This window comes from Cynocephalus volans, chromosome 3 (genome assembly GCF_027409185.1).
Source record: "Cynocephalus volans isolate mCynVol1 chromosome 3, mCynVol1.pri, whole genome shotgun sequence".
Taxonomy (NCBI): domain Eukaryota; kingdom Metazoa; phylum Chordata; class Mammalia; order Dermoptera; family Cynocephalidae; genus Cynocephalus; species Cynocephalus volans.
Window position 1 is genome coordinate 121,296,407 of NC_084462.1, and position 25,599 is coordinate 121,322,005.

Sequence of the window (25,599 nt, forward strand, 5' to 3'; positions counted from 1 at the left end):
ATCACCACCTCCATTTTACAGATTAGAAAACTGGAGATGAATCAAGTCACAGTGTTAGTAGGCAGTAGAGCCAGGATTCAAACCCAGGCCTGTCTTGCTCTAAAACTAAAATTCTTGCCATACCTTAGCTTGCCAGCTACAGAAGGCAGAGCAGGAAGGTAAAAGAAAAGTCCTGCCTATAGTCTCTGTTAGGAAAAAGGTTATGGTCTCAGGAAACTACTTACTCGGACCTCGGATTTGACTGCCTTTCCTTTCAGTCCCTCAGAAATGATTCACCAGGGTATCTGTAACCATCCTGGAAATCTGACTGATAGTCCACTGCTTGTTATAACATATTACCTTCTTGATATTATCTGTACTCTCCAGGCATCTAATAGAGCAGTAGCTCAGGGAACAAAAAAGTCTGAGTGTATTTTAGCACCATTCAGCCTAGAGTCAGCATCTATTTAGGAAGCAATATTTGGTCTTGATGAGGCTCCATGGGACTCCTTCACTCACTGCTAGAAATTGAGACTTAATGCATTATACAGGGAGTGTACACAGGGACCACGGCAGGTGATAGAGAATCCTGTTTTCTACCTATCCTCTTTGTCTACTACAAGTGTTAATAGTGGAAATGGTGATTAAGGATTATGATACTCTACAGTCCTCTTTAAATAGATATAATTTAAGATTTTAAAGTACAGTGTATGTTCTGTGCAGGTAATTGCTTGGTATCTCTGTTTAAAGGAAAATATTCCTATTATGAACAAGTTTCAGACACTGGAGTCATTAATAGTTTATTAAACTTGGTCATTACTATGTACAAAATAAAGTATGTAAGATAACCTGGGAGCCATATGCGTCACATGATTTGTTAGGGCCCAATCACACCTAATTTCAGTGGCTAAAGAAAAAGAGGCAAGCAATTAAGGGAGAGTTTGGTTAGCTTCTGTTCAACTGAGGACGGAAACCTGCACAGCTGGAGACAATTCTAAGCAAATTGATCAGAATTCCTTTACCTTAACAAGAGCCTGGTTAACAAGTGGATACCCATGAGTTTCTATAATCAGGCAGCAAGAATTTAAGACCCCAAAAAAGGCAAGTCACCTTGGAATATCCAATAGCTCTAACCCCTGTCATTTTAAGGAGCAGGGACACCTGTTAGCTTGGGGTAAGGCAGACTATTTTTTTATGAGTAATATAATTTGCTGGGTAACAAAATGCTATATCCAGGTGTCAGGAGAATTAATCAGTTGAATGCGGCTGCTTATAAAATAAATTGATAAACCTACACAAAAAATGGGGAGTAGAAAAACTTTGTAACTTACTACTCTCAATGGTGCAACATTTGGGTATTTAAAATGTTGTGTCTCCTATTAAAAAAAGAAGAAAAAAGATTAAATTTAATGTGTGTTCTCCAAGTAAGTAGTTAAGAGTCTTCTTGGAGTTGTTAATCCCCAGAATCCTATGAAGGGTTGCCTTATATATTCTGTACTGATGTTTGCTTGCTTACTTGCCAACATGATGACCACGTCCAAACAAGTCTTGTCTTGGGACAGATCAACTACTTTAAGGAGGTTTCTCTAATTCCTGAATAATGAACACGGTACTCTGGAAAGATACCAAACACATTAAATATTTGGAAGAGTTAATGAAAACACTGTTACATATTTTTTTAATAATAAAAAATATCTACCCCCTCCCCACTACCTTATGATGATTTTTGCAACTGCAGACTTTTATTAACTCAAAGCCAAAAGGTACTGGAAACACACACATTGCTGATCCAAATGAACATGCTACATATCCTTTCTTCTATAGCATGGAGCAGGAAAGACCTAACAAGAAAAAGGCATAACCCAAATGCAAAACCACCTACATACACAGAGAACAACAATTAAAAAGTCCTATGTGTTCCCACCGGCCAGCAAAAGTAAACCTGGTTAGTTTCCTTTAGCCTCTAAACACTCTTCCTGGATTCTACATCTTTTCTTAACTATACCATTGCTATTTAGGAAAAAAAAAAAAAAAGAAAAGAAACCTAACAATTAGACACACCTGCTTAAAGTGTCCTGTGCTCTGTTCACACTTCATGTTGTATCTTAAAGTGACAGCATATTAAAATGTCAATGCAATTCCTGTGCATTATGTGGCTATAACAGCTGAAAGTATAATTATAGTTCCTAGCATTATGTAACTGAACTTGACTCATTTAGAGGACCAGAATTCATATATTATATAAAATCTGTAATTTTCACAAAATTATTAAAAAGTTAGAAAAATTGAAGTATACCTTCCTATAAACTTAAAAATCTGTGTGTGTGTGTGTGTGTGTGTGTGTGTGTGTGTGTGTCTGTGTCTGTGTGGTGTGTGTTTAGAGCATGGTCTTGGTATTCTTTAGAGTCTACCATCATGTGTTAAGCACAATACATAAAATTTTGGAAAAGAAAATTGTTGCTCTAATATTTCCAAGACAAACACACAGCTGACCATATTCAGGTTTAAATATATATTTGAAAACCATACAGGAAACACTTCCAAAATTTTACATGGAAACCAAATATACTGAATTTAAATATAATGAACATCATAAACATGAACTGGGATCAAATTGCTTCCATGCACAGAAACAGGAAAATTTTAAATGTTAGACCGTATATCCCTAGTGTTAAATTGGGACATTCTCATTGTGAAAACCAGGAGGCCTTGCAAAGTACTTGTACTATAAGATTTTCTCAGTAGCCAAAATAAAATCGAATATTACAAAGGAATTTGGCATTAAAACCAAAACAACAATTGGTCAAGGGGGAAGTAGGGTAGTTAAGTTTTTTGTTTGAAGACTGTAATGATAAGACAGGAATCACATATTCCAGATAAATGTTTTGGCAGGACCATGCTTCTATTAGTGTCTTCCAAGAACAACCCTAAAGTTGCAAAATCTGAGAAGCTGCTTGAGTGAATATTGCACTTAAGTAAAGCATTTTACAGCAGATTGTCTGAACCCTTCTCAGCATAACACTCCACTACGTCAATTTATCAGCGTCTTACATACACTTAGTTCTATTGACGTATGGTGTTATTAAGACACACTCTATTTTTTGTAGTTGAGCACTCATTTCTAACTTCTATAAATCATGTCCTAAGATGCTAAGAAGCAGCCCCGGGATGCACTTGATTCCCTCACCTCCCAGGACTCCTGCTGCCAGCCCAGGCCATCAGCGCCCCGCTCCTGTGCATGGCCTGTCTGCTGTCACATGCCGGAGAAGCCCTCTCCTCTGCCCATCTGGACATGCAAACATGTGCTTACTCTGCTAAATAGTTGGTCATACAGAAACACGTGCTTCAACGGCTGCAGTTGCCCCAATTTGGCTACTCTTGGTTCTGCTGGATCAGCGACAAATGCCACAGCTTTTTAATGGCCTGACCCCTAGGACTTTCATCAGCCAACACCCTATTCATTCAGAGGTCTTAGGTGTCCACTGAGACCCTCCAACAAACACTGCTGCCTTATGCATCCCATGCTTTTGTTCCACTTGGATTAGAGAGCACAGTCCTTATGTTCTCTTATTTTTCCCCCTTAGTATGCAAAAGTAGGTAGGGTGAAAATCTTTTAAACTATAGAAACCAGAAGTATACGTCTAAGTGTTAATTTCGACTCAGGTTTGACAACTGGTAGATTGATGTGACTTCTGTACATTTAAAGCCATAAATGGGTTTAAATATTTAAAGCTGGGATACATCATTCCTTCACTCATTCACTCACTCCCTCACTCATTTATTAATTCAATTAGCACTTACATAATATCTATTTGATATCAGGCACAGTGCTAGATGTTAGGAGTTCAAACATAAATGTGACAAGATCTCACATTTTAACAGAGGGATGATAAAAACCTAACATGTTAATATGAAACATGCAAATTATGTACATTATAAACACACACACACAGACACATACACAGAGTTTTATCCAATGTCATAGAAAGAAATGCTTAATTCCTCCTGGAGATGTAGAAGAGCATTCACAGAAGTAGTGATAGTTGAGTTGGGCCTTGAAGGATGAGAGAATTTCCCTTGATGAGATTCTTGTCTGAGGTACAGGCAATAAGGGGGTGCGTTATCTGTTCAGAATTTTTTTAAAATAATAAGCACTGGTTTGCTTTTTGTTAGCACCATGCCCTGATAATTCTGAACAGTGTCAGTGGTACAATATGCTCTCCCATTCTGGGCAAGCCACTCCCTCAGTATGATTGATAGTTTGTTTTGTGAAATCTGAGGAGGACTGACAAGCAGCCAGAAGCTGGGTACCCTGTTAGTCCTTCCCGATGTTTAGGCACGGGTTAATTCAGGAGCAGGAAACAGGCCTCAGTAGCAAAAAGACAAATAGAAATTTTGAGTGGGGCCAAGTAGTAGGAAAAGTGTGGAGCACCTCTTCAGGAGAACAGGTCAAAGGAGGAAGCACCATCAGGAGGTCCCTAGAAAAAAGAGACCAAATGACACTAGATGGTAGGCAGTGAAGAGGAAGATACAGACACAGACAATTAAAGATGGGAGAGAGAAGGCTTAAAACAATACGCCTTTCTCATCTGTAGCTACCTCACCATTGGTGGGTCAAGTACCAATCCAGAAAGGTCCAGTTCAGTGGTTTTCAGGACGACCAGCATCAGCATCATCTTATCAGCATTGCAAATCACCAGCTTCCACCCCAGACTGACTGAATGAGTAACTCTGCAATGGGGCCAGCAATCTGGTTTTTAACCAGTCTTCCAGATGATCCTTATACACACAGAAGTTTGAGAATCGCAGGTCTCTGGGTCTGTGGAGCCACTCCCTAAATATAGCACTATGTCCTCTGAGTTACAATACCATGTTCTGATGCCCAACTGGAATCTGTGACATTTGTCCCATATCAGTACCTATGCCTCTTATACATGAGACCAATAGACTAGTTCCTTTGCTTAATCCTGTGGTTCTCAACAGGGGTAGAGGGTGGTTTTGTCCCTAAGGGGTATTTGGCAATGTCTGGAGACATTTTCGGTTGTCACACTGGGAGGAAGATGTTATGACATCTAGTGAACTGAGGACATGGATGCTGCTAGAACATCCTACAATGCCTGAGACATACCCCATGACAAGAACTATCCAGCCCAAAGGGTCGATGGAGCCAAGGTTGAGAAACCCTAGTTAACCTTACAAAGAAGGAGGTTTCTTTAGGATCCCCATTAAATTGGGGGCAGGGAGATGCAGGGTGAGGAAGTCGGCATCCAGTCTGGTGTCTTTGAACACAAATCCCCACTCGTGCGGTGAGGAATGTTTACTGATTGGTGACTGACTCTGTTTATAGTCGTCCGTAAAGGAAGTAGGAGCTTTATGACCCTAACCAGGAACTGCCGGCTTTGTTTGCTCTCCCTCTCTTGAGCTTGTCTTTCTGTATATTGTTTCTACCCTGACTTCATTCTTTGATTCCAAAGCAGTCGGGCCAGTCCTGATCTGGATAACAAGCTCTAAGTCCCAGCTGCTCAGACACAGTTTGTAAGGGGTGTGGGGGTGGGGGTGGGGGGAGTGTTGATGTGTTGATTTTAGTGACTGCTACTTTTGGTAGTGGGGGCTGGGGGGACCACCTCACTGAAAAGCTGAAGCCAAGAGAGCAGAGGGTGCTTGACAAATCTCTCACCTACTGCTCTCCTGTTAAATTGGGAGAGGCTTGTGGAGAGGGGGCCACTGGTACCACCTTGAAGAGCAGCTGTTTAGGGCTGTGCCAGACTTGTGGATGAGCAACATGAGGAAGCCCCAGCATCCGCACACCCTGGCACATGGCTGCTCAGCATAGGTGGCACACGGGGTTATTCGTTGAGGGGATTTTGCCAGAATCTGAATGGGGCCAGAATCAGGCTTGGTTGTGAGGTAGTAGGACATGAAGGAGACAGATCTATGGAGGCCAGAAGCATGTCCTACACAGAAAATGTGGAACCAGATGGAAAGAACAAGTGAGAGCCACGATTGACATGGAAATTTGGTTGGCTTTCTTTTCATGTAATTTGGGGGCGTTTGTACACTGCACTGTCCAAGGAAGCTCACTGCTGGGGCAAAAGAACATCTAATCCTGCAGACAACTCTTGGCATAGTATTACACAATGACTTTTACAGCTCTCACATTTGCACGGGGTCTTTTCACATTTACCACTGTCTGATGACTCTATAACGCACTCCAGTAGTCAAGAGGAATATAGTTCTGTTTTTATTTTCAAGGAAATTTTTCATATTTACAGTCTAAAATGGGCTTTATCTTAGGCTGGGGTCTTGGTCTGCCTGAATTTGGGTCTCCAGCATTTCAGTGGAGCTCTGCAACATGAAGACCCCTCTGGAGGAGGGGACCAACACTGGAAACTCACTTCCTAAAAGACACCGAGGGAGCGAGGGAGCCACCCTCAGATGGAAACACCTTTCAGGCAGCACTGCGGGAGTCTATATTTAAACAGGTGACCTTGCAGAGAGAGGCTCCAGATCCCATTACTGACTGCCCGGCTGAGAGGCAGATTTGTTTTTATGAGCTCTCAAGGCACACATTGGGGGCCGGGAGTAAATATGGAGAAACTTGCTGAGACCTTACTCCTTTTCCATAAAAATGTAAAGAAAAGAAAATTATGTGGAAGCTTTTGAGAATTACTACCTGTTAGTATATGACCAGTGAGAAAAGTGGTCATCATTCAATTAAAGTTTTAAAGTTACTTTATCTAGGTAGCTAAAAAGGAGTATCAGATATTTCAGCCCTCCTGTTTCCTTCAGGGAACGGTGGAAAGAGGAAAACAACTGCTTGTATATGAAGTAGATTAAGGGTCAAATATTGCTCTGCCCAGAGGTGTTGACATCACTTAACTCTCCCCAGGAGAGGGACACCAGGCGTCACTGGCTGGGATGGCTGGACGCAGGCCTGAAGATGGGCCGGTCGCAGCTCATGTTTTATTCCTCTCGAGCACCCACAGGGTCAGCCACTGCAAGTGAACACTGCAAGTTAATACTCTAAAACTTTGTTTTTATTGGCCTTTTTGGGAATTTTTTTTTTCACAGTTTATGAAAACACAATGCAGCCAGTAAGTTAAAAAGTGAATGTGAGTCTCAATCTTTGCATAGTCATTAGGCTAATCATTAGTCATTTGTGGTTGACAAGGAGGGTTATAATTTGACACCTGGCAAAAATCAGGCCAATTTCAGAGAACTTAGAGCTGGGAAATGAGATGGAAAAAACACCCTCTTTTTCCCTAGGAGGTCCCCTGAAATAACGTTTGCAAAACCTCTTTTCTCTCCATAGAAGTGAATTACCCATGATTCAGTGCTCTGGTGTCTCTCCATCTCTGACTGTGGGGCCACCCCCCCCCCCCCCCCCGCTCCCATCTTGTAAGTACTGGCCAAATAATTCAGCTCAGAAGGTTCCCAGAAGTGAACCTCTGGGAGTAAAAGAAAGAGAAATAACTTCTAAACCTGATGCTTAAGCAACAAGAGACCACCAGAAAGTTTCAGAGTCAATTCTAAAATATTTTTTGAAACATCATAGAGTCATGGGAGAAAGCAGTTTTAGAATGACAGAATCCTTCATTTCTAACTTCTCTATATAATTCCAGATTTACCTTGGACCCCTATCTACGACCATTTTCTTTTGTGTGATGAGATGAAAATATTGAACCTTGAGTTCATATTTGCTGACCTCTGACCTCTCACAGGTGTTCGGGCTCATTTCCTGAGAGTTATGTTTGATTTGGGAACACTTCCCTCTCTTCTCCCAGTCCCCTGTTATAGTTTGAAACCTGGAACACCCGCATACAAGACCCTGACTATCTCCCTGTGCTACCCAAAAAACACTCTTAAATGTTCTCTCAGAACTTGGCAAGCATCTGAGAGGGACAGTTTTCTCACATAGTGGGAAATCAAAATATAAAACAATTGCTCTTTTCCAATTCTTCAACCAGAAGATAAATTTCAGGGACACTTCTCCCCCTATCCTTTTCTATTTAACCTAACAGTTTCCTTGTTTTGTACTAAAAGGAAATCAAATAAATAATCTACTTAAGTTTTCAGTATGCAACAAGGAAACAGAAATGCTAATTTGAGATTTTTTAGGACCAAACATCAGCAAAAATCCAAAAATGATTCCAAAATCATCTCCTTAGAAGTAGTGGTGACCATTTTCTTAATAAATTTCTCCCTCTCCTTCTTGTTCTCAAATTCCAGAAGAAAAGACTAGAAAATATAATTTTTGGAAGTCACGCATTATTTTCATATTAAAGTGAATCTGGAGCTCTGGCTGACACTACTATGTTACTAATCTTGGTTGCCTATTAAGAACAAAAAGTTTAAGATATCTAAGAAATCCTGATAAAAAGATATTTCTATACCTTTTAATTCAGTAAGAAGCCAATCTACTGAGCTCACAAAAGGAGATACCTTGAGGAATGCGCAGACTCTGCCTCTTCCATCTGGCATTATTCATTAAAAATAAATAAATAACCAGTTTCATAAGTTGTGTAAGTAAAAATAAGATATTGTGTGCAGTAAAAACATTTCCTTACAGAGCATCTAGCCTGACCTCACAAAGTCCACTTGTCACCAGTGTCGTGCCCTCTAAGCCAAGCATCACCCAAGACTGTGAGTCTTCTCTTCCTAGTCTAGGGGTGGGGGTCGCTCATGCACTGGACTAGAGGAAAGAGGCTTGAACCTTGGCAGGGGAAAATGGACGGGACTGAGAGAGGCTCAACTATCCCATTTCTAGGTATCAGGATTAGTGAAGGAACAGCTGGTGCAGAGATTCTTTGTGGTGTGAAATTATAAATCACAAGTTAGGCACTGAAGAAAACACAATTTATGCTGTATAAAGTGCCCAAATTATGTAGCCAAAGAAATATACATAAAATCTGTGAGTCCACTCTGTGTGAAGCCCGGCGCCTGATTTGAGCAACAACAGGCTTAAGGTTTTTGTTTGTGTTTTATTTTTCCAAATATGTAATTTGAAAATACACATGCCATGTTCAGTTTTAAACTACATTCATGCAATCATTCTTTCACCCAATAACTCATTGAGTACCTACTTTGTGTCCAACACTCTGCTAGATACTGCATTAGAGAAAGAAGGCCCCTTGCTTTAGAAAACCTGCAGTCCAGTGAAGGCAGATAGTTAATAAGTACACAAATAAATATACCTGAGGAGATCAGAAGACTAGAGCAAAGATAAATAGGGCAGTGAGAAAGAGACACACAGGAGGCCACTGGGGAGGAGGCAGCCAGAGAAGGCCCTCTGAGAGATGACAGCTGAGCTAAGCGAAGAAGGCTGAGGAGGAGCCCATCACTTCAGGAGGAAGGAATACCAAGCACACAGGTCATGAGACAGGAGAGAGCTTGGTGTGCTCAAGGGGTACAGAAATCCCACTACTGCATACAGACTAAAATCACTTTATTTTTAAACAATGAAAACATTGCTTTGGAAACACAAAATATCAAATTGGAAGAAGCCTCTGAGATCATATAGGGGGATACCCTCAATTTCCAGGTGAGGGGTCAAGTCCCAGAGCAGCTCCATAGACTGGCCCAGCTGGGGCCAACCATGTAGATCCAGAATGCCTGTCTCCTGCCCTCAGTGAGTGCATCTCTCTGCATGATCCACTGCCTCTCTGAGTGGATGCGTGTAAATCACACTCTCCCTGGACCCAGACATCCTGTCCACAAAGGGATCATGTCTGCTAACCTGACTTCCTGAATGAAAATGGGTCAGAATTCTAACCAGTTCTCACTTTATAAGGAGACCATTTAAAAAAAGAAAAATCAATTTTTTTTCTTATGTGTATTTGTTACTTTTCAGAATTGAGAAGGACACAAATACGGAGGTAACTTAAATTCTAAAACATATTTTTTCTTTGAGTATTTAGCAGTATTGAATTAGATCTGATAGTGACATGTTTACCATGATGTTTATTTCATAAAAAAGAGAAATGTATATTGCAGATAGATTGTGATGACCCAAAATTGATGATATGCAGTTTAATTTTGGATGGGTTTTGCTACAACAGGGAAGTATGTAATCTATTAGGTACTCACAAAAGTTTCACTGGAGAAAATATTATTCAATAAACCCCAAATGGGAAAAATTTATCCTGTAGGAACTTGGCCCAGAGTATGTAGAGTTGCATCCAACACTATTTATCATCTTGCAAACTTCTTCATTATGTCAAAACTAAATCTCAGCTGTGCCCTGACTGCAAAGCAAAAGGAATTTTAGCCATCTCAACAAGAATACTCTGAGAATTAATAGATTTTCCAAGAATGTTAAACACTTTCATCAATTTTTGGTCAAGGTTCACAGTTATGATATTACATTATCAGCCTCAAATGTATGTTTGTCTAAAGAAATTTATGATTTTTATTCTTGCTTCGCAAAAAGGAAAAACAATCTTCTAGAATATCTATAACCATAGTCTGCAGCTGTGCTAGTATCCCAACAATTTAGATTTCTTTAGGCTTAATTCCCACTATACACTCAACTTAAAAGCAGCTTTCCATGGGCATGGCCTGAGGTTCTAGGGTTCATCTCACAGTTAGAGCTTTCTCTGCTCAAGTTGCCTCTTTCTCAACACTTTCAGGTTTTTTCACACTATAGGAAGAGTATAGTCATATGTTGCTTAACAATAGAAATAGGTTCTGCGAAACACATTGCTAGGTGATTTTGTCGTTGTGTGAATATCATAGTGTATACTCACACAAACCTAGATGGCATAACACATCTGGGCTACATGGTATAGGCTTTATAAAATTGAACGACTGTTGTATATGTGGTCCTTCATTGACCGAAATGTCATTATGCAATGAATGACTGTATCCTAAAGTGTTTTCTCCATGGCACATGACTTTTAAGGACTATTCCAGCCCTTTGAAACAGGCTCCTGTTGTTTATAGAAGCAGCTGAGGAGCAAACACCCCTGACAAGATTTTATTTTTACTGATTTTAAGCTTAGACTTAACTAGAAATAATTTTTTAAAAAATAACTTCAATAGCAAAATAAACAACAAACATTTTGAACTTTTGCTTTACTTCTTGAGTTTATAGATGGACCTTATCTCAGATAGCCCTTAAAAAGATCCTGAAAATAGACGTGGTATTAGTTCCAAATTCTTTCCCCCAAAACCTGCCCTTAAAATAGAAGATTATCTGAGAAAAGTTTATGATTGCATAACAAACACTTGGAAAAATATTCCACTTGTTTTTAATTGAAAATAATCCCAAATGAGTTTAATTTATCCTTATACATTACATACAATAACCTAAAATTGGAATCTAAGCTATGGCTTAGGCAAAATATCTCATTATAAGGGAACTCGTGATGGGCATTGAGCAAAAGTAGATTAATGAAATTGCTAAAAATTTAAAAGCACTTAGGGCAAAACCCTAGATGAGGACCGGGGGGAGGAACAGAGGAAATAGTCTTCATGCTGATGCTCATTTTAGAAGTAATTCACTTTCCCATGACAGAGATAAGAAAGCCATTTAAGAATTATTTACCTTTCAGCTTAAAAAAAAAATGTCTGGAAAACCCCATTGACAGGCATAAGAATGCATTGTCGCTTTTCCTTCTCATCCTCTGGCTGGGACCTCATAGAAGGAGAAGCCTTTGCAGTTAAGCAGGAAAAAGAAGTGAGAAGTATCAAAACAGAACACACCTTTCATTATTAGCTAAGGGAGAATCTTCTAAGACCATTTAATCAGCTGAGGAATAATAGCTACTGTACTCTAAACAAATACTAAATCTTTATTTTTAAAATTTAGACGAAACACAAATTAAGGAGAGATTAAACACTTCACGAAAGTTCCACAATGTGAGTCATAAAAATAGCATACTTCTCTAGGGAGTGATTTTAAAAAGAATCCCATTTATAAAGAAATAAATAAATAAATTTAGAAACAACATTTCAAGATTATAAAGTGAGCTACAGTTGACTTAACATAATAGAACTCTGTTATTCTATATATGGAGAATCAACAGGATTTTTTTTTTAAAAAGGATTTTCTCCCTATTAATAAAACTAAAAAGTAATTTTAGTCTATGGTAGCAAGATTATTCTGCATAAGATCTTCAGGACCAATTTTTCCCCAATGCCTCAGGCAACAGATCCTTTGGTTTCCTCTTTATCTCCTCCTCATCATTATTGGGCCACTGGAGAAACGACGTGTTCAGTAGCAGCGAAAGGCCACCTGCATGAAAGCCCTCTCTATGGATAAGGCAGCAACTGCAAGCAGGTGGTCAAGGGCCTGGTGCTCAGTGAGAGGACCACCAAAATGTGAGGCCGGGGGAGGGGCAAGACGGTCTATTGCAGACACTTCCGAGCTTTCCAGAGTTTGGATACAACTATTGCTATCCCAAAGAGAGGCAGAACATCGCCAAAGTAAAAAAATCCCAGAGGTATTATTAATGAAATCTCTTCATGGTCTATCATCCCCAAACCCTATGACTTTCTTCAGAGGGTCACACACACCTAGTATGTAGACATACAGCACTCTGTAACAGTGTACAAAATAGGACTATTTTCTCTTATTTTTAAGGTTATGCTTAGGTTATATTAGTCACTATACAAATGTGAAACCTTTCGAAGTTTGCCACAAACTATAGGCAATAATAACTTTAATTCGTAATAAAGCACTTAGGTGCAAGCAATTGGCATTTTAAAGCACTCATTCATTCATTTAACACCCATTCACTGCAGCCCTACAATGTGCCAGGCAGAGCATAGCTAACTGGAAAACCTCTATCCCTTCCAAATATATTATCCTCCTTGTGCACTATTTTTAATCGGATTATGTTAATAAGTAAAATCTTTACTGATGACTGCATGGTGAAGAATGACACACTTAACAGAGCTGCAGCGCACTCACTACCCAGCCCTTACTCGCTTTGGCTCAGTAACTGCAAAGACATGTCAGTGAAACAAAACAAAGCCCAGGGAAACCCTACTACGGTCATGCAACTTCAAAAGCAAAGTCAAAGTTACACTCACAGGGCATTCAGGGATACTATAACCATTTCATACCATTATATATTGCCCTGATTTGATTTAGCTACATGACCAAGCCCTGATAAAAACATAGCTTATAAAAATGTGGTTCTACTCCTTGTTTGCCTTACTTCAGACACATTCTATCCATTGTTAGAAACAAACCATGACAGTGGTCTAGCCCTGAGTTCCTATCCACGGTGAGAAATCAGGCATAACCATGTTCTAACCCTGAATGTGATCTTGATGTTTTGTTCCATGGGCAAATCATTAACATATGGAAACAACCCTCCCAGTTGCTTCATTAATTCCTTTTTTTAATCCTACAGGTCTACTGCTTCTGCTCTATCTCCATCCTAAACTTTTCCCACTGTTCTCTTCCCATTTTAAAAAGATTCCTTTCTCAAAAAGAAGAAGAAAAAAAAAGAATCTACTGGGGAAAACATTCTTCCTTCCTTGTCTCCACCCTACTGTTGCGCTGACCCCGGCGGCTGCTCAGCGTCCCCTCTGCAACCTCTACATGAAGCGTTCACGTTCAAGTTCACTGCTGTTTCCCTGTCCCCGGGAAGAGGAGGCTGTGGATGCTTCCCAGCCCTCGGCTTCTCACTGTCCGCCGGGCTCCCCACGAAGCAGCTCTCACTGCAGCCCCTCCTCAGATTTCTCTTTTTAATAAAGTTTGTGGTGGGCTCATGCCTCTAACTCATTTTTACCCATCAGAGCCATTTACCTTCTCTCTGTAGCAACCCACAATAGCGCCTCTCCCACCTCCTGGCGCTGATTTTTGCCCCTGTAACCCCACTCAGTGGGACAAAATGTGTTGTTTCTGGCTGTGGATAATATATTCCCATATCACTCTCACAAACCACAAAACGAGCCCAGTAACCCCAGCTTTGTGCCCTTCCGCTCCCGCTCACTGCTAACAAGGCGGCTTGCAGAAATGAAATGAATGAGAACCACAGGTTAACGAGATATTTAACACCAAAAAACAAACAAACAAAAAAAGGAATTCTTTCCACAGCTTCTACAGAACCGCTTCTATAGGGTATTCAGCAATGGTTTCCAAAGGCTGACCCAGTGACCAGCCTGCGCTCGCGGTGGAGGAATCAACCGGTAGGTTGTCAGACATAAAGCCCTGGAGTTTCTGATTTGGCAGGTCTGGGGTTTGGGACCCACCAAGAGAGAATGTAAATCAATCTCAACAGCTTGAGTAAAAGCTCCATAAGCACATATATAATACATGGATGCCAAAATTTCCAACCCACGTGAGTCTTTAGAACTTGCACAGTGATTAATATGTTTTGAGAGAAGAAAAAGAAGACTTTTGGGTGCAAGTCCTAATGGCTGGAAGGATGAAAGCCAAGGTATGTATCGGCCTGTCCACTCACCAGCGTCTGTAACCGCGTGTCTACCAGCGGATGTGAAAACACCTCTCCCCTTCTCGCTTTCCCCAGAACCGGCCAGAATACGTGTCCTGCAGTTCTTTGACACGGGGCTCTTTCAAAAGAGCAGTCCTTACAGGACTGGTAGGTTATTTAGTTTGCAACTGACTTACGCCCCATTAGAAAATGAAACAAAACAAAAATGACGAAAAATAACTCAGGGTAGAACAGAGCGAACACCTCAGTAATTCTCCCTTCCTGAAGCACAGTGCCCCTCCCCGCCCCCTGAGTGAAAATATGAAAGGGACAACCTCCTGAGACTGTGACTTCCATGAACCCTTGCAGCTTTCGAATGACACTTTCTCCATGCAGGTCCCAACCTTGAAATAAATGTGTTTATTAAAATTCCCTCCCACTAGGACCCCGCTTATTTGCAACCATCAACCCATTCCAAGCAAGGGTATTCTTATGAAGGAACCACGGAACCACCTGCCCTTCTCACCCTTACAGACCTTCCTTTTCCCATTGCACTCTAGGCCTGTGCTGTCTAATCCAGGAACCACCAGCCCCACATGGTGATTGAGCAGTTGACATGCGGCTGACTGGTCAACACTGAGATGTGCTCTAAGTGTAAAATAGGCATCAAATTTCAACGACTTGGTATCAAAAAAAAAGAATGGAAAATATCTCAATAATTTTGATATTGATTAGCATGTTGCTATGACAATGTTTTGGATATATGAGGTTAAATAAGATATATTATTAACATTAATTTTACCTGGTTCCTTTTACTTCTTCGAATGTGGCTCTGAGAAGACTTAAAATGACACACGTGTTACACTGTTGGCCAGCACTGTTCTAGAAGAAGCCCAACATCTTGCTTCATCTCAAGGCTTGTCACACCTGCTCCCTCAGCACCCTTGATCCTCTCTCCCTGCTCTCATCTGGGCATACCTGATAGACACCTCACCTCACGCTTCCCACCAGTCTCTGAAACTCCACCACGGACTTGAAATGTCTTTGCCCACCACCCTGTCAAATAACGTCTCCCTTTTTATTTCAACAGATTCTTAATTCCCACCTCATTCATGAAATCTTCCATTTTTCAATGAAGACAACACAGCTGACAATTATTCACTTTCTAGACATTCCAGTTTGGCCACAGAACTAATAGGGTTATTACTTCTGATTTTTACCAAACACTCATTTGATTCATTTATTCAGCAGCATTCTCTGGGCACCTCCTGGAGGCCAGGCACTGTGCTAGCCATCGGGAGACCTAACCATGTCAGCACACAGCCCTAAAGTGATGTGTGGAATGATGCCAACAGAACACATACACTAAGCAGTGCTCTCTGCCCTCAGACCCAGAAGGACTCTCTACTTGCAAACACCTTTCTGAGGAAGGATTTAAATGCAGCGCTCACATAACACAAGTCTTCTGGCTTGGAAACCTGAAACTGCTTGACCCCACATTAAACATTTCCCCTCTCCCACACTTTCCATACCCCGTCATGTTTCCCTGACTACCCTACAGACTCCATTTGTCCTTGTCTTCTCCTTTCCTTTGCTGACCTAGGGTTAAACACTATGCTTTTGTGTGTGTGTATGTGTGTGGGGGTGGGTGTGTATGCTCATTTATTTCTCACAATAATGTGGATACATTATTGTTTCCATTTAAAGATGAGCAAACTGATGGACAGGAAAGTTAAATAACTTACTGAGGTCACACAGGTAATGAGTAAAGGAGTCAGGATTTGAACCCAGGCAGTCTTACTCTAGAGCCAGGGCTGTTAACCACTACACAAACACCAAGGACCACGTAAGCTTGAAACTGCTGGGACCATCCAGGGTAGCCAAGGGAGAGAAGCTACCCCAAAATAAAGCCTATATAGGAAAAGAAAAGCTGAAGTGAGGGAGGGAGAAAGGGAGAGAGAGAGAATATGAGAGAGATATTACTGATGAGAGAGACTATGGGAGAGATATACTAATTATTTTATTTGAACTCCTGGAGAACATGAAGCCAGAAACTAACCCTTGGTCTCCCTTTGTCATTTGTAGCCATCGGTTCTTAATGGCAGTGAGGGGCCCACTCACAATTGTACACACGTTCTGTTTATGTATAAACAGAACTGTGAATGTGTATCTCACAGGAGACCTTGATTCTACATAACTGTCCTGTCCTATGTACGGCATCTTAGTCAAACATCTTCTGCTCAAATGAGGTGGGGACACTTAGAGCGACAGTTATCATGTGGCTATACTCTGCTCACATTAGGTCTATAACTGGAGCTATACTAACATGGAGCAGAATAAACTATTTTCCATATAATGCCAAGTGCCACCATGCCTGAAATCTCTTCATAAAGATTTATCAATTATAATTTTAATCATCTTTTAAAATGCAAAGCGAATTTTTGTTCAACATGCTGGATTGAAAATGCATGTTTATCTCAGCTCTTTCTCCAAATCCCACTAAAATGACAGAGTATCTGTCCTGGTTCTGTTTGTCTTCAGATCCATTTCTCCTTCTTCCCTCATTCTGCTCTGCTCTGTAATGTGTGGGAGCTGGTCTTCCCAGGCGTCAATGGGTTGAACGAATAGGAGCACTGGTGGGTGGGAGACAGAAGGTGGGGAGAAGGGAGAACCAGGGGATTTCTCCTCATCCCTCTCTGCCCCAGTCAGAGGATCTGGCAGTGGCTGGGTCTCCTCTGAGTCTCCAGCTCCCATTAGACAGACCTGCTATGGTTCTAGCTTCCACCAGGGTTACCAGGGCCCTGGGCTTGGGCAATACCACTTCCTCCCCTTCTCCCTCCAGTCTGAGGAACTAAAGAGCGAAAATACAGGGCAATAATTAACTCCAAAAAAATAAATCTTTGAACACCACTTGGTCCAGCAGTGAACAATGTTTGCATAGTCAACATAATCCAAACAATTGATTATTGATTAATAATAGGACAGATGTAGGGAGGGGACCTGGGGACATGGTGTAATTCTAGACATTATGAATAACATTTAAAATTGACACATTACGAAAGAGTGGTGCGTTAGTTTCCTAGGGTTGCTGTAACAAATTACCACAAACTGCATGGCTTAAAACAACAGAAAATTCTTCTCTCACAGTTCAGAAGGGCAAAATTAAGGAGTCGGCAGGGCTGGTTCCTTCTTAAAGGCTCAGAAGGAGAATCTGTTCCATGCCTCTCTCCTGGCTTCTGATGGTTGCCAGCAATCCTTAGCATTCATCATTGGCTTACAGCTACATAATTCCAACCTCTGCCTTTGGTGTCACATGGCCATCTGCCTTCTGTGTCTTTCTCTGAGTTTCTTTTCATTTCTTATAAGGATACCAGTCATGTTGGATTTAGGGCCCACCCTATTCCAGTATGACTGCATTAACTAATTATATCTGCAAAGACCCTATTTCCAAATAAGGTCACCTTCTGAGGTTCCTGGAGGGACATGAATTGGAGCAGGTGGCACTACTCAACCCAGTACAACTGGTATAAGCATAACATTTAGAAGTATGGAAGTGAATTCTAAAAGAAAGAGCTAAAAGTCAAAGGTCCTTACCTCTGGAACGGGAACTGGTGAGTGGAGAGGACTGGGTAGTGCAATGATGTTCATACGTACAAGGTGGAGCAGACATGCCTATGGCATACCAAACCCCAGTTCCTCTCTTTCAAACCAGCAGGGAGTGTTATATTTCTTCTTCTGATTGTCCAAGTGTGGTCAAGTGACTAGTTCTTATCAATAGGTAGGGGAGAAAAAGCCACTTTTGGTCTGAGCTTTAATTGCCCATGTGAGACTGTTCAGCTCTATTTTTCCTGCCTGAGGCATGGTGATGACATGTATTGAAAGAGAACTTCTGTCACCCTGAATGACTTCAGTGAGCAGTCCCCCACTGCTATGGACTGAATGTGGCCCTCCAAAATTCATATGTTGAAATCCTAACCCTCAAGGTGATGGTATTAGAAGGTGAGGCACTTGGGAGGTGATTAGTCATGAGGGTGGAGCCATCACGAATAGTATTAGTGCCCTTATAAAAGAGACCTCAGAGAGCTGTCTTGCTGTGTCACTGTGTGAGGACACTGCAAGAACATGCTACCCATGAAACAGGAAATGAGCCCTCACCAGACACTGAATCTGCCAGCGCCTTGATTTTGGACTTCTCAGTTTCAAGAACTGTGAGGAATAAATTTCAGTATTGTCTAAGCTACCCAGTTTACAGTATTTTAAGTCAGCCAGAATGGACTAAGATACCCACTCATATTAGACATGAGGTGCGGGTGAGAAAAAAAAATGCTTGTTATTGCAATCTGCTGAGATTTGGGGTTTGTTGTTATTGATGTTATAGCAGCATAACCTAGCCTATCTTGATTGACATGGGCTTGGAATATTATTTGAATTTTATCCGATGTACATTTACTATTTTGATAAAAATAAAAATAAATAAGATAAACTATAAACTCAAACAGATAATACATGAAACCACTTAGCACTGAAGATTTTATCAGGTCACTTTTTTTAATGACATGGAATTCCAAGAGCTCTGGATTCTAAATTGTTACAGGCATTGTCAAAGCGGGGCATGGGCCCCACCAGGCCAAACCTTACCTCACAGCTTTTTGAGGGCTGCTGTTGCCTCTCCTTAAATGAATCTGATTATGGATATGGCTCATTTTCCATAATATGTCATGTGCTGAAGTATGGCAAAATAAATGTGTTTACTTCTTGGAGTCTAGTCTTTTCTTTTGGGGTTCTATTTGTAACTAATTCTTTTCTTTGCTGAATTAAAAACAACAGATTCTAAAAATCTGTTTCCAAACTCTTCCGTCAAAGGGATTTTTTTTCATGCTGTAAATGATCAATTAATTATGTTATTTGGGTATAAATTTATTTTTATTTAGAAATGCAGTCATCTCCTGTACAATGTAATAGTGAAGAGATTCTAGCATTTTGGTCTGCTCCTGTCCACTCGCTACTACCTCTATGTTAGTGCCCAGGTGATAAATCCTGTCAATCTTGCATTCTACTTCTGTTGCAACTTCAGTTGCACATATTTTGGGCTTTCAGTTTACTCTATGACTGTGGGTCTTTATTCAATATACTTTTTATTGTTATGTTGGTCAAATACCATCCAGTATCTAATTCCCCTCTCCTTCAGGGCACTTGAAAGGATTGTATTTTCTCTCTCCCTTGAAGTTAGGCAAGGGCAGGTGACTAATTCCAATTAATGAATGCCCTTTTCATGAAAATATTTATGTAACAAAGAAGATATAAAGCCCCAGTAACTTAGCATATTCATTTCAAGAAGTATTTGATTCCACTCGAGCACAATGAAATAATGCAATTTTTGAAGTTCATTGTAGTGAGATTCCTATTCGCTCATCAGATTGTGAGCTCTCTGAGGGCACAGCTAGCCTGGAACCCACATGCACTAGATACTCGATATGCATTTTCTGAGTGGATAAATGAAGAATTGAGCGAATGACTGACCATAATGTAAATATTATGTCTTGATTAAATCATTCTTGTTTCTCCCCTAAGCTCATTTGAACACTTTACTAATTTAAGAAATTACCCTTAAATGAAAAAGACAGTTTATTCTTCAGTGAGACTACCAATAATATTCTGGCTTAAGAAGGTTAACACAGAAGCTAAGAAGAAAACACGAGTGAGTTTTGCTTTCTGATTCTGAACGCTGTAAAAAGATGATCCAGGGGTGCACATATATTGCATTTGAATATAATTTGTGTTTTTCTTCTTTCTCTATTTGAACTTATGACTTGAGGCTGTTATGGAGTGAACATTTGTGTTCCTCTAAAATTCATATTTGAAGCCCTAACCTCTAACGTGATGGTATTTGGAAGTGGGGCCTTTGGGAGCTCATTACATTTGGATGAGGTTATGAGGGTGGAGTCCCCATGACGGGATTAGTGGCTTTATAAGAAGAGGAATAGACAACAGAGCTTCCTCTCTCTGCCATGTAGGGATACAGCAAAAGGGTGGCTGTCTGCAAACCAGAAAGAAGGCCCTTACCAAGAACTGATAGAGCTAGATGTTGATCTGGGCTTCTCAGCCTCCAAAACTGTGAAAAATAAATGTCTGCTGTTTAAGCCACACAGTCTATAGTATTTTGTTATAGCAGCTCAAGCTGACTGACAGAGGCCAAATTACCATCTTCACTACCTCTGTTAGAAATGTAATATTATTTGCATGTCCGTTGCCCTCTCTTGCTTTCAGCAATCAGGCTAAGATTCTGCTGTCTCTTTAGATAGATTAAGTAACACGCCCATCCAAAGACCAGCCTGACTCATCACGTATTTCCTCAACGAGGCAGTAATGTTTTGTTCATCTACCATTGCCGCACGGCACTGTTTACTATTAAGCTCCAACCTAGGCTTGGGGATCTTGGGTTTTATATATTGCAAATAAATGAAAACTTTTACTATATTTTAAGAGCTTCTAATTTGAAAAAATAGAGAGTTCAGTAATTAAACCACAATTTTAACTCTCAAAAAATGTTCTAGATCATATTAAACCCTACAAGGTTTGTTATTTTGGGGATTTGGTTTTTGTTGTTTTTGTTTTTGTTTTTTGCTGTTGGTAAACATTTAATACATTGCCCTTAGGATCAAAATGCATCTTCCTAGAATCATGGCATTTTGCATGGGAAATAATTATAGGAATAAATTTTTTAAGAAGCTTACTTGAAATTTTGGAAATCATACCAAAACGCTAACTATTAAGTAGCAATCTGTTACATGCAATGTTGAATGAATATCTGCTGTCATAATTTACTGTTTAGTTTTACATCATTTTGATAAATTTGCCTTATTTACCAATATAGCCACAAATCATACCTTTTGGTTGTCATGTAAAGGAGTTAAAATATTACGTACCTTCAGATGACCTTTATCCAGAAATGCTTTTCACTGTTCACATTTTATCTGTCAAATAGTACTTTTTTTAAGAAGCAAATATAAATGCCATTATAGGGAGAAGCTACCGGCCTGGGACAAGTTCTAGCACTTAATGTTCTGACAGATCTTAATCTGGATATCAGCCAAAGTCAATAAAACTTGTTCATGCAGAACTTTACCTGGTTTTCACCACATCCAGGGGGTGCATCAGGCAGATTTCTACAAGACCTGAAAGATGATAAAGAAAACGCCAATAAACACTTATGTAAACACTGCTTCTTATTTCCTTCACCCTATTGATTTCTCAAGTATGAAGATTCAAATAAAAAACTTGGGACTTTGGACAAGACAGCTAATAGAGTAGGTTAGTGGCAAAAGACAAAAGCATAACATGATCTTATTTCAATGGGAGCAAGATATGTGAGCAAGTACTTTCTTACAAGTGCTCTGGCAGGGAGGAGGGGCTGTAGGAGAAAGAAAATGAAAAAGGAGTCATGTCTAGTGTCAATCAACTAGACAGGAATTACTGTATCTCAATCCAGCCCAATAGATAAGTATATGTGGAAGGAAGGGAGGAAACAAAAGAAGGAAAGAAAGAAGGGAGGGGGGGTCTTTGAGTCTCTCCTCCCTACTAGCATGGCAAATCATAAGCTTCAGTTTTAGTATCCATGAAATAAAGATGATGATGCCTCTTACCTCACAAGGTAGTTATGAAAATTCAATGCAAATCAATGCATTACTAGCTTAATAGAGAACATTTACTGAGTGCGCATTCTGTGCTAGGCATTGTTCTAAGCAGTACTTAGGTTGTCTCATTAATCCTCACAAGAACTCTATGTAATAGGATTATACCCATTTTATGCCCATTTTATGGATGAGATAATTGAGGCACACAAGGTTAAACAACTTGTCTAAGATGTCACATCTAGGAAGTAGTCTTAATTTCCACAAAGCCCATAATCCTAACCTTTGCATAGAGTGAAAGAACTTCCACAGCTTCTTGCAAATCAACTGTAAAATCTTTCTCCTGTTGTCTAACTGAGCAGAGAAGACTATTCAATTATTAACTACTGGCATGTAACAATAGTAGTACAAGTAATTTTAGGTACTAGCAGTTGTAAAAATAATTATAGTTACAGTTGCTGTAGTAGTATAGTGGTAATAATCATAACAGTTACCTTATCTGAAACCCTTACATAGTGATGGTCACCTAACATACATTATCACTGATATGCACAACTACTGAACAAGGTGAGTATCATTATCATCTTACTTTAAGATAAGCAAACTGAGGTTGACAGTGTTCAACCGAGTCACCCAAAGGCCACATAACAAGATTTGTGGTTAGCTTCATATAGGCAAAGCATTTGCCCCCACTTGCAAACTAACACGATTTGAGTTTAGCTGTGACTTAGTTCATCTTCATCATCCCATATTTATAGACACAAATGTCTTTTCCTCCCCATATTAGTCAGGTCCAGAAAGCTCAAAGGGCCTGTACATACTTGAAGGGCCACTTTGCTTCAGCAGAAGCTTCAGAAGGTTCTTTCTACATACACCTGCTATAGGCTGCAAATTCAAATGTATTGACCAAAAACTACAGCCTTAGTTTGGTTGAAATGAATAGAATCCAATATTGATGTCTGTGCCTAAAGCTTCCCAGTCACTGACCCAATCAGAGTCTCATTGCCTAGAGATGGAAGGGAAAATGATGCTGGGCACAATGGCAGCCCCTGGGCCACGGTTTTAGCTGTTACTCAGGATAGCCACTGTTACTCAAGATAAAATGGTAGGTCTCTTCCTCGCAACCTGTGAGGTCTCCATGCACTTCTCCTTGCTTGAAAATTCACATTCACCTGGAAGTGAGAATCAGGTAACCAGAGTTCTAGTGCTGGTGCCACCAGGGAATGATTATTTACCCAAGGGGGCATCAGTTCCTTATCTGTAGAGGGAAGGATTAAGTGGTCTAGAATAACTATGAGGTCTAACATTCTGGTTTTTTGTTGTTATTCTTGAATCTGATTTATGTATACATATATATTCTTGAATCTGAAGTGTGTATATACTTTTAAAACTTATAATTCTAATTTAAGCTTTATTATATTAACTAGAAGAGAAGAAACCCCTAATTTAACCTAGAAACTCAGACTTTTAAAATAGCATTCTTACCCAGAGCTGCAGCAGGCATCCATTAAGTGTGCTTCTGTACACTTCATGAGTGTAAGGCAATAAGACACTCAGGATCAGTTTACCAAAACAAGTACACAAAGCTTCTCCCACTGATCTGGCATTAGAGCAGAGGCAAAATACCAAATACCAAACAGCACTAGTCGGTGTATCTCTCAAAAAGTTTACTAAAAGAACCAATCCCAAAAAACTAATCGCAGAACTTGGAGAATCAGTTCACTTTTACATAAACCTGTTTTCCTATTTGCAAAATTGTTCTAGTTTCCTGTGTGCTAATGGGCATTCCTGGTAGTAAACAGGTATTAGATCAGATCATTATAGTTTTCTGGTTACTTCTAATTGTTTTCTGACCTCTAGAATGCACCAAGATGTTTATTTATTCATTCAACAACCTTGCATCAGTTACCTTTTATGTTTCTGGCATTGAGGGTAGAGTCTAGTGAGGGGAACAAACACACAAGAACAAACAATAATGCACGGGAGGAGGTGCAATGCTCAGAGCTAATGGGAGCACTTTGGAGAGAGGCCCTGACCTAGCCTGGGGAGGGCGAAGGGTGGGAAAGGAATGTGAGGTAGAAACAGGACATCCAGGAAAGACATGAGGCATCCAGGAAAGACACTGCACAGAGAAAAGGAGAAAAGGAAGAAGCACCCGAGCCTAGGGTTGAAGGGAGGATGTAGCAAGCGATGAGGTGGAAGCATGTAAGTCAGGGTCAAGTTCATGTTGAAGCATTTGTACTTTATCTCATAAACCACAAGGAGCCAGTGAAGAATTTTTTTTTTTTAAATAGCTCATTGGTTGCTTTTTCTTATTACTAATGTACTGCATGTTCATTGAAGACACTTGAGGGATTTTAAGCAGATATCAACTTCTATTAATGTGTTCTCCCAATTATCTGCCCCTTCCATCCCCCCACTGCTCCCAATCACATTCATTCACCTGCAAGCACGAGAACACTGATGCTCCATCCCTCTCCTCTTTAGTTACCAATTCCAGTAAAAGCACAATATCTCATCACAGCATAGATGTCCTGGTTTTCCATGTACCTCCAAATCTCAAAGAGTCGATGCCTATCTTTGAAATTACCTCCCAAATAATGACGAGGCCAAGAGGAAAATGTGACTTAAATTGTAAAATGTAACATGTTTGGTCCAGAATCTCTTTTGTTATTTTAAACCAAAACAATCCGTAGAATTCAAAATACATCATAAACACAGATAACAGATACTTGGAAATGACATGGAGGTTTTGATTTTCATCACAGTTCAGAGTTAAATCTGGATTCACTCAGAGTGGGAGTGGAAGCGTGCTCTCCTCCACTGGATAGTTAAAGACAATGAGACTCTGATTATTATTTATGGAGATAACCCTAAAAATAAAATCAGATGAATCACATTACCATAGGCTTAGAAGCAACCTCAAGAAACAGAATTGTACTGTATACTTCTTGGCAATTCTATTACCTAGTATGAAGTCACGAACTAAATAATGGGTTAGTGAACACAGATTTTAATAATTTCTCTTTTCTCACAAAATTGAAAGTCTACCATAGGAAAGAAGATGACTGAAATATCAGGTTTCATTTAATAATCCATCCTAATTGCCAATTTGAGACACATTGATCTCAATACAAATAAGACCTGGAAGTTTTGCTCTCACCAACCTGGTATTTATTAAATTCACCAGCCACAGATGAACATAAAATAAAATGGTTTAATCTCCTCTACTCATGCATAATATAAAAATTCTATTGCCAACCATCAACCATAGAACCACTTTTCCTAGGGAAAAAAGTTGTAACTTCATGGTATTTGAGAAGGAAAATGAAGAAAATGCATTAGAACCTAAATAATTTTAGATTTAGACCAGCACTTTTCTTACAGATGCTCTTTCTGGCTGATTTTAAAGTTTAAATTTGTGTTTGATCTTAAAATCAGAAACTATTGACACTTTAAACATAAAATATCTTCAAAGTATGCTTATTTTTAAATGGGTTGGACTACTGGTTCTTTTCATTCATTTTGTGGATAAAAAGGAGAATTGAAACATAACCAAATTACAGTATGAAAATAATTAGAAAAACATGAAAACACACGCT

General features: G+C 39.9%; 1 protein-coding gene across 1 annotated transcript in view; it reads right to left on the reverse strand.

Annotated features, from left to right (window-relative positions):
- Positions 1 to 22,169, reverse strand: part of SLC25A21 (solute carrier family 25 member 21) — a 200,205-nt gene extending 178,036 nt beyond the window's left edge. Inside the window, exons 1-2 of the mRNA XM_063090119.1 lie at positions 22,166 to 22,169; positions 21,493 to 21,541 (exon numbers count right to left, since the gene is read on the reverse strand). Of these exons, the coding sequence (XP_062946189.1) occupies positions 21,493 to 21,541; positions 22,166 to 22,169 (53 nt within the window). The remainder of the gene's footprint in view (positions 1 to 21,492; positions 21,542 to 22,165) is intronic.
- Positions 22,170 to 25,599: the final 3,430 nt, after the last annotated feature.